This window comes from Papilio polytes, unplaced genomic scaffold (assembly GCF_000836215.1).
Source record: "Papilio polytes unplaced genomic scaffold, Ppol_1.0 DF824381.1, whole genome shotgun sequence".
Lineage (NCBI taxonomy): Eukaryota > Metazoa > Arthropoda > Insecta > Lepidoptera > Papilionidae > Papilio > Papilio polytes.
Genome location: NW_013524823.1, coordinates 104,782 through 120,145, shown reverse-complemented (window position 1 = coordinate 120,145; position 15,364 = coordinate 104,782). Strand labels below are relative to the sequence as shown.

Sequence of the window (15,364 nt, the reverse complement as noted above, 5' to 3'; positions counted from 1 at the left end):
TTCTAAATACTTTAACGTATTGATTCATTAGAAATATGTTCGACAGTACATACGAAATGTAAATAAAATAAATCTTGATTTATATGCAAAAAGGATAACTTTGTTCGTTTTTGAACTCGCAAACTAAGTCATAAATTCAATCATGAATAAATCATCTTCAATACGAAATTCAAACGTCCTTTGATTACTAACGGAGCTTTTAATTCAATTTCCTCGGAGACGTCTACGGGCTCTTTCAGATTTTCAATGAATAATGGTTTATTATTGTATGTCAACATTATCTTCATCCCGCTTGGGACGGATTCAGAATAGCCTTTGTCTAGGAATACACTTTCACTTTTTTTATGATTAAAAAGCAATATATATTCTCATAACTTGATTTTCATATAACTCATATTATTTTTCTTAATGGAAGCAATTAAGAGATAGTTGGAATTGATTTCCGCTTGTAAATAATGTTGTTGAATGAAACAAATCAATCACTCCACCGATATTCTAATTATTTTCTCTTTTGAAATTCATTGCTTATTCTTTTTTGAGTCTTAGAAACAACAACTTCAGAGCTGTTCATTTGTGCATATCCTGTTACATTGTCATTGTTCTGGCTTAGAAGATACCTTTAAATGCATTTAACAAACAATAAAAGAGGTAAATTTGAGAATCAAAGAAAAAACTAAACAGTCCATCGTTATTATAACAAAATCGATGTTTTACACACCATACTAATCGAGAGCTCGACTAAGCAATCCGAATAAGTCTGTAGTGTGTGGGGGGCCTTAAAATAATAACGTTAACAGTATAAACTAAAGTTAGTACCGTCCTTGATTTTCAAACTAACGAAGCTGCGAGAAATTCGCTTTTGCTCTTTCAAAACATGCATTCAATATGGCCGGGAGAGGGTCCGGATGTAATGTCAAGGTCGAGTGAAGAGCGACCGAAGTATTATTGACTCGCTGATACAGTTTGTTTATTTAATTGAATTCAAAGACTGTACACGAAATCATTGCTAAAAAATATTGTCCGGAGTTTTAGAACGTATTTGTATCGAGTTTAGTATTTTTTTTAAAACACATGGATAAAAATGTAGTTAACGTTACTTATATTATTTAAAAGTATTTACAATGAATTTAAATTATACCTTATTTTATATATGTGGAAAGGTAGAGTTTCACAGAATTATCAGTAAATTCAAAAAGAAGTACCCACTTAAACAAACTTGAGTTTAATTTCAAAGCTCTATCCATTCTTTACTGCAATAGTTTTTTTGTGGAAGTAATTCAGTTCACATTTTCTTCTGAAAGAAAAGACATTTTATTGAAGTGTCCTTAGGAATCGGAATGACAGAAGCTAACAGGGTAGGGCTTTAGATTGTTTGTTTTCCTCTTAGGTCTGGCACTGGCGACTCCTTAGTGGATAAAGACGCCGAGCTATTCAAACATTCCATTTTTAAAATAAGATATCCATCACCATCTCTTTTGTTTTTCTTGCAATTTAACTCATCGTTTCATGAAAAAAATAATTAGTAGCGCATGCCAAGCCCAATCTTAAATATCATTTTATTTCATTATATTAATACTGCTTCTTAACTTAAGAATACAGATATATCATGTGAAATAACTTTATTAAATATTTGATAATGAATAAAATGTAACACCACGAACATTTTTTAAAATTCTAATTAAAAAATCGCTGTTCATTAAAAAAAGTCCAATTGGAATTATTTAAGCACAAAAAACTTTCAATAAAATTACACATTATTATTTTGAGTTTGAGAATCGAACCTGCTACCTACTCCGTAATAAGTTACTCATTCAAATCGCTGGAGGAGTTAAAAAGAGTTTATTGGTAATCCAAATACAATATGCAATCAAAAGGTCACGTTTCAAAATTGAAGCGCGCCAATTTAGAGGAAGTGATCGCCTTGTCAACATATAGTCATAACTCGAACTTGATTTTGACGGATTGTACGCTGATTCATAAAATATACGATGCCAGACCGTGTGTTTGAAGGGTGCGAATATACGTGGGGATGGCGAGTTAAGGGATGCGCGCGCAGGACATTGACGCATGCGCTCTGTGAATATGTCTCTAGAATTCCCAGAAGTCGGTCGATAAATGGAAAGTGCAGAGGGGCGCGCATGCGGACCCCTCTTTGAAAAGAATCAAGTCTAATAGCGACATGGCTGACAGCGAGTTCGAAGAATTTCGTCGAGTTTTCGATAAATTACCACAGCATATCAAAGCCCCATCATCATTTTACTCGTAAGTAGTCTTTCTTATGTTAATAACAAAAAAAATCTCACCTTACCCTTCAGTAATGAGAATGTTTTACCTGGTGACGACCTCTTAGAAAAAAAAAATAAAGATAAATGTTAACATGTTATTATTATTTACTGAATTAGATTTGCTTTTATTATTTTTATAAGATTGGTGCCAAATGTGGGATTGGTGGACGAATCACCTTCATCCAAAAGTGATGGTTCACCAGAAGATGATAAAGGCGGCGTTGGAGATGCCGAAACGGTAAACGGTTCAACAGGAGCTGGAGAAGCGTCGGCTGTAAACCAAGGCGACGTCACAGATTCACAATGCAGTCCTAGACATCAACACTTTACCAACGGCGAAAGAAAACGAAGAAAACTCCCAGAGATCCCAAAGAACAGAAAATGTGAGTTAATTGTTTTTATTTATGTTTGATTACTATATAAATAACCTCAGTTAAGGTAAAGGTCGTGTTGGAGGCTGGCGTTATTTTTACATTTTGCTTCTGCGCTCTGCGATTTTTGATGAATAGATATTTCAACGAACACGTGTAACTTTGTACCTTCATTGTTAAGCAATTGCGACTATATATCTCAGTGTATTAGTTTTACCATTTTACATACAGTTTAAACGATATTTAACATAAACATAGGGTTTAATCGTTTTTCCACTGCTACCAAAATAATTTAAAATGATTGAGTAATATGTTAGGCATTCCCCATTGTAGGACTGGACGAATGTTAGTCACCAGTACTTAATTATTAAAAAATTATAATGATGAAATTATTTAGAAAAATCAACAATTGTGAAACCATAGTAAGGCATACAATTGCTATAACAGAAATGTGCAATCACCTTTTTTATTTTTTGTTAAATAAAATAAATAAATAAGGTGTCACTATTAAAATGTCAAAGTCCATCTAGACATGGGACAATGAAATATGTAAAATCTACTTAGAAACAGTCTTTTAAATAAATGACAATCAAGGATATCTAACCCTGTGCGAGAGTAGCTGCCATTGGTTGATTATATCAAAAATGTAATGTATAAAAGCTCCATGAACATAGAAAATGACATAACAACTAATGGGCTAGCATAATTTTGTTTGTCTAATATCTATCGGCTCAGACACAATACATTTTTTTTAATATATATTAAATATTACAGATGACGAATTCTTATTTATCAATTTATATAACGGATTGCAGAGTAAGTCGCTAAGGACTAACCTAAATTGAAAAAAAAAATAAGGGGTCCAACTATTAATTTGAGAAATACTCTATCTTCAACGATAATTCCAAAGTTAAAATCTTAAAATAAAACGTACTCCGCACTCAAAGGCCGACAACGCAACAGAACTTGCAGTGGTGTTGCTAATATAAAATATAATGTTTAAATTTGACGCCGCGATAAATATGTTAGGTATAAGCGGATTAAAGAAAGATTTAAAAGATTTTAATAAAAAAATCATGATAGAAGGGGAAATCCAAAAATACTTAAAGATATAACAGTTGAAAATAGTAACTGACTACCTTGATCTAGTTTACTTATAAATGACATCGGCGTTGTCTCTTGTTTACAATATAGATTTTGAAACAAATTGTTGCTTGAATACATTGATAAAAAAACAACTTTTGCTTTTAATTTATTTTGCTTTTACCTTGAACCTAATGTCATATCATATCAACAAATTATTCTTGGAATAAACTTGAATGGAATGACTATCGCTCTTAATAACTCGTCTAGCTTTTTAGGCTATAAATTACTATAAAACGAACAAATACATACGAAATTCTAGACTATTCAAAGGGAAATAATCGTTCTTTCAATTAACTATTTATTTTATTTTGGTTTGGAAGGTCATATCTTAGTGGCTTTATTCAATGACTTAATAAACTTTTCAGCTACAGTCATGGGTTCAAATCAGCCCGCTTCGCTGGCAGATGAGTTAGGGGCCCTAGCCGGTGGCATTGTTCGCCCAGGAGGTCAAAGTCGACCTCTGTTAGTATTGAAATGTGGATACCTCCTCGATGAAGACTCAAGTCCGGATTCCGAAAGACTGCAAAGTCTAGGGGATGTCGACAGCGGTCATAGTACTGCCCACTCTCCCATCGATACCGGCCCAAAGAGTTTATCGCCAACGCCACTTCAACAAAATGGTTTGTGTTGCACTCACAATTTATTTGTGTTTGATTTATATGTAGGTGTATTTCAGAGTGTTCTTTATGTTTAGACAAACAATAATAATCATTTCAGTGCAATTCGTGGATGCTTACCAATTTTCGTCAAATTGGGGTATATAACAAAACAATTTAATTTTCAACGCTTCATGCCCATAGCAAACACTTTAACCATTGACATCTAGAATAATTGGCTACGTATTCACATCTAAAGCTGTCTTTTGTAAGCCACGCTTGCCTTTTCCTGCAACTAGCGCATCAAAATTAGCAGCCTCTGCTCTGGTCGCATGTAGTCGTGTGTTGTGCACTGGAGCAACGTTATTTTTAAGTGATTCTATTAATAATGCTTTAATTTCAGAAGCATTGCAACTTTGCGTTTTTGCACTGTTATTGAGCTTAATTAAATCGATTCTAATTAGTACATAGTTATAATGTTCCAAATAATTTCAGTGTCACCGACCTCAAGCTGCAGTATCAGTGGCACTAATTACTCGGGCAATATGACAACAGTCCCACACAGTCATCTAGAGATATTAGAGGCGACCCACAGAGGCCTATATAAATTTAATCCTAGACATCATGATGAACTGGAATTAGAAATCGGTGACCCTATTTACGTTCAAAAGGAATGTGATGATTTATGGTCTGAAGGTATACAAGGTTTATATATTTTTCGAGATGTTACCTGCGGATTATATTGCTATAATTTGTTCTTAAAAATTTTTTAGGAGTTAATTTGAGAACTGGTCAGCAAGGAATTTTCCCCTCAGCATATGCGGTGGATATGGAATATAATGACTTTGATCCAGCTAATGTCAAGATTAAAAGGGAAAGATATCTTCTCGGGTACGTAAATATTTAGGTACAAGTATCATTTTTATTTCGATAATTATGGCATTTCCAAACTATTACAGTCTTTCAAAAACCGTAATTTTAAAATGTGTATTGCATATGTTAATATAGAACTTAAATTGGTAACCAGGTATATGGGATCAGTAGAAACCTCAGCGCATAAAGGTACAGCGGTTGTTTGTCAAGCGGTGAAGAAAATAGTTGGTGATTACACAGGTGATTTTGAAACTCAGACGTGTATTTTGGAAGTTTCGGACCAAGGCTTACGAATGGTCGACCGTACAAGACCAGATACGGTACGTTACGATATCCTAATAATTTTTATTCCAGAAAAAATATAAGACACCATTGAGAGCACTGTGTGAATTTATTAATCATTGTATAAAAAAAATAATTAATCATTGTATAAAAAAATAATAATGCTTCTTTGAACCGTCAACAGAAAGGAGTGAAGGGACCGTGCCTTGATTACTTCTATTCATTGAAGAACGTTTCATTCTGCGCGTTCCATCCACGTGACCACAGATATCTTGGATTTATTACTAAACATCCAACTTCACAAAGATTTGCATGTCACGTTTTTCGAGGGATGGAATCTACAAGACCCGTAGCTGAATCTGTTGGGTAAGTTATAACTTATAAAATTGTACTTTCAATTAAATAATTCAAGTAAAACTGTATTTTATTTTAATGTGAAAGGGCTGTTTACACGTGTTATATAATAATTAATGAGTGAACTCTAGTGGAAAATCCACACTTCCAACGCATTAAGACATTGCAAAAACCTCTCTTTAATAAATAACTGCACTACTAAGCGTTCATTTGTTACTTCATCAATTACGTTACTTGTCAGTCAATGTAATTGTGTTTTGTTTGTACTCTTCTTAACGATTACTTAATATTAATTGCATGCAATATTTTTGAAATTGTCAAGTGACAAATTGACGGATTTCTTTTGTTTCAGGAGAGCATTCCAGAGATTTTATCAAAAGTTTATAGAAACGGCATACCCCATAGAAGACATTTATATAGAATAAGTAAATTTAAGAACGTATAACGTATAAATTCAGCAATATTACAAGCTTTCACACTTTTGCCGAAGACTAATGTTTACGGACACATTTATATTTTAATAAAGGTGTACATTATTATTAAATGTACAATGATTGCTGGGTATCGATATCACAAAGTTAAAAACCAGTTAGTCAAATATCTGTGAATACGGGGCTTTAAGGACGAATATTAAACCCATTGTCGGTAGCTATGCCTTTTAGGGATATTATAAACGCAATCACATTATTATTAATATTTGTATTAAAAAGTGTACCTAATTGTAATCGATGCCTTGCATTGCGCCTTGCTTGCTAAGGCAATTCTATGAAAAGAAATAAGTTATAAAACGATAAAAAAAAAACAATGAAATTTCGATTACTTACTTGATTTGATTTAATTTGGAATACTGTGAAAAAATTGAATGTTTCTTTCTATAACTGTACCAAGAATTACCTACCTCAAATGATGGGGATGTTAAATGAAATGATAGTTCGTCTAAGAATAACAGTAATGTGGTACAAAATAATGTTTCATTAGAAAATATCAAATGAATGTCTTATACTGTGATATAAATAATTTTGATTTTTGGATTAGATATACTTTTACATGTTTCAAATTATCAATTTAAGGTGAGATTCCACCATGATATAGAAATAGACAGCGTTTTAAATTTAAGTATTGTACCATTGGTAAAGCATATACAAGACAAATATTGTTATGAAGAAAACAAAAGAATCGTACTTATAGTAACAATAATAGTTGTAACAATAATTGTAAAAACGTTTGTCGCTAGATATTCGATGTTATTTTGTATTCATTTAAAGGTTTTGATGTTTGATATCTACACCGATCACTTTAATTACAAATATAAGCAACTTTGCAATAAAATTCATACGAATTTAATGCTTGATATATTTGTATATAGCTGACTAAAGTTCAACGCCCCATTTTTATTGCAAATTAATATGCCTATAAAAGCAATATGTTAAAATTAAATAAAATTCATAGTTGTTACAAAATTAATAACAGTATATTTCTCAATTTAAATCCAGTGCCGATAAATCATCTATTTTGTAAATATATGACAAATTAAAGATCCCCAGGGAAGTTTTGGCGAAGCAGAAGGCGCTGTGACTCACAACAAAGAATGAGAGTAATATTTATTTTTCCAGTACTGTCTACCTATTAAACATAGAATAGTATTAAAGTTATTCTGTATTACATGGGATTTCTATTGTTTTATTTATACCATAACCAACCCAGCAATAAATTTAAAATAATTTCTAAAGAAAAATAAAAGAATAAAACACATAAAAATATACAGATGATTGTGTACCTCTTTCTTTTGGGAAGTCGGTCAAATAAAATTACGCGGATGACGATAAAGATTCTGTCTCTAAAGGTTTTACCAAAACCAGTATTGATTCTTGAAAGCAATTTTAACTAAGTTGTAAAGATTTTTCATAAACAAAAATGATCATTTCGTATTTAGACGTAATTTATTATCCCTGAACCTAAAATTTGCATCAATAAAACTTTCAATAAAGCGGAACTAGATGGCGCTATTATAAATTAGAATTATGTCACCACTAGATGTCGTTACTATGCACACTCAAGGTAAACGAGCACGTGGAGCCTGTCCCTGAAATTGAACTTTGCGCAACTTCACCGCAACAACACAAATATGACAACTTTGACGAAGTACTACCGCATAGTGACGTAGTGAAAACCTAGATATGCGTTTCAGTCACACGCAAACCACTTATTTTATAAGAAAAAAACAATTTTGAATGATGTGGGCACATAGTTTTTATTTATGTAGAAACAATTTAACCGAAATTATTACCATATTATTAAAATTACTTTTTAATCTATGTCTTAACAGCATTCTGGGGATAAATAAAAAATAATTTATTCGTTATTTTTGGATAATACTAAAGTTGTTTTAAATTACTTGAGCGTTATAATTGGCAATTATTTTCATCCAGTTATCAACAAGTAAACTAGCTTATTAGCCAAGTTATACAAAAGAACTTACTGTGTTTACGTTGACTGTAAAAAATAATTAGGAAACCAATATAAAAGATAGTATAAAATGGATAATGTTTTGAACACGTTCCAAATTTTACATTTTCGAACAAAATAATCGCTAACCGTTTCGGTTAAATTATTTATATCTAATTTTTCACCAAATTTTTGGTCGTCTGCCTTTTTCATAATGTCCTATTATTATAACTTAGAGCTTATGTATGTTGGTACTAAGTTACAAACTTTAAGTAAATTGACTCTCGTTAGTAATTGATACTATTGTTGCTGCATTAATTAATGTAAGTACTCGTTTGTAATCACTGTTTCAGAATTATGAATATTTAGGCTATGCGCTATAGTTGTTAACATTATTGGATCTCAAGAAATATTTTCTAAATAAATCTGGTTTTTCCAGTACTATCGTAGTTATTTAAGATTTAGGTTCTATCGTAATTTTATGAATGATATATAGATTTCAAATTTAAGTAAAAAAATAACTAAATTTTACGATAAAATAGATAATTCTATAACTTAAAATCCAGGCTTATACGTTATCCCAACCTTTATGAATTCTTAATAAAGAAATGTGTTCACATGTTGTTTTACTTTACTTTCTTCCGGATTTGTTGCTTAAAACTTTAACAAAACAAATAACACTTAGAAAGTTGTTTATTATTAAAAGAGCTAAAGCAACAATGTTTGATTTTATATTTTATTGGAATAGACGATACACAATAGGTATTACTAAGGAAATAGGGACTTTTTATCACAAAAACAAAAGTAGCACCTACTCCACCAACCTTAAAACTGTCTGTGGTCTTTCTAATCGATATTTCTACAAACTTTTCCTATAACATTGTAAGTTAATGTACGCGCAATACAGTTACAAAAACTTCTACTGAGTACAATACGTAGCGTAAAGGTTATCACTCAACTACCAATTGGCATCCACGAGTAGGCAAAGCGTGGTTAGCTCATCGTCACTGGCTGGGAAATCTAGGTATGTAATTACGCAACAAAAACAATAAGTTTATTTCGCTTAATCTATATCTACACTAATGTAATAAAGCGTAAACACACTACCTCGTGGCTTAGGACGTCAGCAATCACAGCATATTTTTGAAAAATTCACTCCTCAATAAAAAGCCTAACACTTACGACACGCTTTAGTCTATATTATTTCACGCTATAAAACTTAGGGAACTTAACGCAATTGGAAAAACCACGTGGAGAAGGGACCATAAACTACAAGCTGCCAACATCGTAGAAGCAAGATTGCCATGGTACGGTACTTGTTATCCACTGTCAATATTCTTCGGATTTGTGCATTTGCAGTTTGATATTTGCCATTGAGAATTTCCAAATGTAAACAAAAAAATAAAGTTTTTATAATTCAATACGGATGAAGCCGCACAGGAACAGCTAGTAAGCGTTAAAGTCGAAGTCGACACATTTGTTAAAGCGACCGCGAGTGGTATTGGACGCGAGGTTATATGAGTGATAACCTTTATGCATACGAAGCCGCGAGCAACAACCAACTATTATTATAAAGCAGAAAGTTTTGTACCTAATGGGTAAACTCTGGAAGTAGTGAAGCGAGTTTATAATTAATTCACCATTAAAAAGCGACTGCGTCGTTTATCCAGAAATAACAAGGCTATCTTTTTATTACTGAAATTTTAGTTTTACTTTATAAAAATTACATAGTCAATTTAAATTATTTTTTCTAAATAATTTCATGTTGCTTTAGAGAGCTGTAAAGTGAATTCTCTGATATCTTTGCACATTGACACATCGAAGTTAAAAGCTTTGAATTCTGAATAAAACAAACAAGTAGAAAACCACATAATCACACAGAATACTAAATAGGTCTACGTTATTTTTAGATATTGAGAAACTTAACAAAATATCTTGTCTACATACTATAGTTTAAATAGACCAAGTTATTTGCTAGTGCTTGATTGTAAATGGGTCCTAAAATTAGAAAATACAATAAGTATTGCTACACGACGCTTTAAGCAGTCGACGTGCTGTTAGTAGCTGCAGTCGTTTGCTTGAATTTGACCGTGTACAGCAGAATGTACGTACAAATACATTTAGTATTAAAATGAAACATTTTTATTGATCATATAATTTATTGGATCACAGAACTAAATTTCGTACAATGTTTCTACATGTTTTAAAGTTATACAGTTTGAGCAACATTTTAATCACACCAATACCACAAAATTTTGATTCAAGGAAGTATGAATTTCTACAGACAGTTATATTACACATAGCTTTTAACGTACTAGTAAAATTTCATTTAAAACCAGGTACACACACAACTTGACGATGGTAAAGAAAAAACGCTCATAAAGGTACATACGTAAATTCAATAACAAAAATATTTTTTTTTCTTCTATATATTTTGCACTCTTAATTACAATTTCTATTGGATAAATACGCACATTATTGATATTTCTTTTTATGAAAAATTATACCATTAGATTGCATGACATTGCACCAGATGTAACCCAGAGCACATATTTAAAAACATTCATAAAACACTGAAAGCAATTCTGCTACAATTACTGGATGAAAAATTTGAATAGATAAATATAAATTTATATTATTACGTGTTGTATCAAAATGTTTTGAACTGAGTTTGTACTTCAAATTAATTGTAAATACGTGTGTATTTATGTACCTAGTTAAAGCTACACGGTGAGTGACGCATTACAATAGGTCAGTAGATTACTGCACGCATGGCGTTAATGTTTACAATTTTCGAATTCAGGCTTTGCGGAAGAGCCATATTTAACAAGGTTATTCTTTAAATACGTCAGATGCGTCTCAAATTTAACTTTTATTCTGTCACAAAATTTTCTATATCAAACTACTTTTAGTAGCTTATGTTAGTTTTTGGATTTTATTTGGATAAAGATGTGCAATCAATTATATTCCTTCAAAAAAATTATCGTCAAATCTAATGCTATTATTTTTCTACGAATAAAAGCGACTTTTAAGTGGTAAGTATCGTCAAACAGTTTCTCATAATAACATTTTGATATATCAATATTCGAAAGAAATTAAAACGACTCCAATAAACAACTTCTGCAATTCCGTTGCTAAGTTTACGTATGTATTTCCGTCTCGCTCGCACAGGTCAATAAGATGCTGAAAGCGGCGTACTTCGACCCAGATTTCAAGCTGGAATTTACTTTTACTTTCGCCGACAAACATCGACCAACAAATCGCTCGATATGTTGCGCGACTCGCCGTATCAGTGCCACGTGACGGGAAATAGGGCAACGTACATTTCAGAATCGTCTCTCACTAGAATTATAAATATTTAATTCAATGAATTAGTATTGAAATAGGTTCTATGACACAATAAACTATTCCTTTACGTAAGATATTTTATGCGAGCGTACTTTTTAAAAAATAATTTAAAACGATTAAATTTATTTCAAATAACATTACATACACAATCAGAATATGCTTATAATATATTTATTTAATTAACAAACACACAAATGTATAACTGTTATAGATATCAGAATCTTTTACATGGACGACAACAATAAATTTTTGAATAACATTATAACACTAAACATACTAAAACTGGAAGAAAACAATTCCTTAAAACATTGAAGTTTAAGAATAACAACAATCAACTTTAAATACAAAAACGTAAAGCCCAAAATTTGGCACCTTATAGGTTAAAGAATATTTTACATTTTAAACATACAGATAAAAGACAATATAATATAATATATTCAATCTCACAGTTCACTAATATAACGTTTAAATGCTCGATATATATTATACGTAAAGTAATTATGATTGAATATTATATCTTAGTCTTTACTTAGCATGACAGTGTTACAGGCGTGATTCTAGAAAAGGAATGATTGTTATCTCTTCAAAGACATTTAAAAAATATATAGACGAGACATAGTAAATAATTTTTTTTTCACCGGTACCTTTGTCTGAAAGGTATTATATCAGTTGTCATATTTCAACATTTGGTTGACACATTTCATAAAATTATAAGCTTTTGTAAGCAAACAAACTAAACAGCATTAAAAAATACCTTTAAATATTATTTAATGACACGTATTGGAGATTAATTTAAATAATAATTAATTATATTGATATATGGTTTTTAATGGATAGCGTTAGGGAATATGTGATTTTTTTAAGTGATGTGCAGACTGTGCCTCCTCTATATATTCATTGAATCTCTTTGGTTCTGTTGCATGGAATACGCTAAGTGAGATCAATAACGAATAAGTACAATGCTATCGAAAATGTGCAGCTGTAATTCGATGTATCTTTAGATGTACAATTTCATTCGTTAATATGAAACTTAAGAAAGATGTTTCAATCTACCTTTTCGAGTTTTAATATATGAATTGTCGAAAATATGATTATTAATTTCAGTTATTTAGATACCTATTTTAATTAATTATTTTAGTTTTTCTATTTTTCATTTACTTCACAATATTATTTGTTTAAATTTTACTATATTTTATTTAAATGTGATTTAGAATTTGGTTTCGCCGGCGAGGTTTACGGACGGTAAGCGTTTGTGATACGAGAGTTTTCATTCAATTTGTATCCCGCATTGTAACTTGCGACGCTTCCCGTCCGCTCCCACGAGGGCTTCACTACACTACTACTTACTATCTAGGTGCGTTATATTAATGTCTTACTTCACTCTTTACATTTATTCTTGAATAGTTTACATGATTTCAACAATAATAACCCAAAAATAAAATCCTTTCAGGGCCTTGCTCTGGATAACAATATTTAAATATTTTCTTCTCAAAACACAAACTTAACATGGTGATAACAATTGGTTACGATTACGATATTATTTCTGGCTTTCGACAATTTGTGGTTTAATTCATCCAGACTTTTGAATCTCTGCGACAATATTGAATGTTACATAAACCATTTTTTGTATATTTTAACAATAGGCATATCATGTTTGTCCAACTTTTGTGCGGTTCACAACATGCGGCTATCCTGTCTATCAGATTTAATCTGTGCATAAATGTGCCTCAAGTTTCACTCGAATATTGTCTGTAATGTTTACTGTAATATTGCACTCATTGAGATATTTAATTTATAATATTCTTAAGATCAAATATATTTGAGAGCAAAAAAACAGGGACGATTTTTATTGAATTGTTATTACTGTTAATGGAAAAATACAAATGCCTAACATGTTAACAAACACATAAATTCGAAATCACAAAAATCTGCATTTTTATTGTTAGTCGTTTACGCTGAAAAGAGTAGATGGTACTGACGTTTTTCAGTTGTTTGTATCAAGCTTGGGATTTTAATAAATAACCGTGAGTTTTCACTGCTGAAATGTTTGCACAAAATTTACTGTCATCTCGATCTTTTTCAAAGAGAAAAAGAAGGACAATATAATTAACAAGTGGAAACTCACGATAACAAATTCAAAATTAACATTACGTAATCGGAAAAATTAAAAACATTTTTAAAAAAGAATAACTTCGCTATAAATATTTATTTTAAAAGGACATATGAACTGAAGAATATTTACCTCTTTCAACAATCTATTTATTATCTCATTTAAGAGACAATCAATATTATTAGAAAAATAATTCGCAGGTAAATACTTCGTTTCTATATAGTTTATCCTTTGAAGGTATTGAAATAAATATATGTATTTACCTACTCTACCTTTTACAAATACTAAACAGTTTTTATGCATATTTTATTAAACCTTCTACTAATCCTTTAAATATATTGAGCAAAATCTGAAAAAGAAGCGCCTTTTCTAATACGATTTGTAATTTATATGTTTATTAAATGGTTACTAATAACACTATTTAAAAATAAATACGATTGTTTTCATTTGCAAGTCAATTTTAAAATGTGTGTCTATTTTGCACAAATATATCGTAAGAGGTTGTTTTTTTACTCCAATAGATATTAGATACGCTCTTAACTGTCAGAGATCCTAAAAAGTCACAGAACTATTAGTAATTTTTACTTGATTTTCATTTAATTAAAGGGATTTATTCTTTTTATTTTCGTTCCATTAAAATAAGGTTTAATATGTTAAGACAACGCACACAAACATACTTTTCTAACTCCATAATATATGATTCTATTAAATTTTATTAAATGTCTTTTTCGTAACAGTACAGAATATGTAAATATAAATTATTATGAAATTATCTTCAAGACAGTGAACATCAAGTTGATAATTATGTTTGTTTATGTTCTAATAAATATATAAACGTTTTATCTATCGATACATAGGTAGAAAAAGTGTTAAGTGCATAAATTTTATATTGAATCGTGATAGGTATCCGTGTATATATGTCAAATTGAACATAATTCATAGAACTAGGGTAATTTTAGTATACACTAAATTTGCTATATAAATATGTATTTACAGTATAGCCTTATTTATGTACCCATGGTCGTCAATCATCTACAAAGTTTCACTCAAACATTTTGTCAGAGTTTAATAATGGATGCAAATAAACATTTCGAAAGACATTAAAGTAATTTAAGGAAAATGTTTGAATCATTTCTAACATATTAGTCCTAAATATGCCGACGGCGAGTCGTCGAAAAACACCGACAATTTAGGTGAGAAAGATCCAAAAGGATCTAAAAGCAATAGACCTTACGAACAAGATTCCAATCCCGCTATATGACCAATTAGTACGAGGAACACCGACTCCAAATAATTAGTAAAAAGCATATAAAGAAGAGAAATTTACAACATTCAATATTTCCAAATTGTCTCTAATTAGGAATATATATCTTGATAATATACATAATTGTTTAGTCCATAAATTATACTGATAGATACAAGCACTATTTTATTTTGCGTACAAAATAGATATCATATTTGAAAATCATTATGATTCAACCACGCTACAGATCTTAAGTATCTAATTAGTAGGTTCATTAAAGTAGATGACAACGATATACGATAGACTTAATT

The 15,364-nt window shown here is 30.7% G+C and overlaps 1 protein-coding gene across 1 annotated transcript; it reads left to right on the top strand.

Moving 5' to 3' along the window:
• Positions 1–2,140: 2,140 nt before the first annotated feature.
• LOC106111963 (JNK-interacting protein 1) lies at positions 2,141–7,215 on the top strand. The gene is made up of 8 exons (XM_013294180.1): positions 2,141–2,262; positions 2,427–2,668; positions 4,168–4,422; positions 4,894–5,094; positions 5,172–5,289; positions 5,426–5,591; positions 5,738–5,919; positions 6,260–7,215. Exons 1-8 carry the CDS (start codon positions 2,180–2,182, stop codon positions 6,330–6,332), a joined length of 1,320 nt encoding a protein of 439 aa, XP_013149634.1. The 5' UTR covers positions 2,141–2,179; the 3' UTR covers positions 6,333–7,215.
• The last annotated feature ends 8,149 nt before the right edge of the window (positions 7,216–15,364 follow it).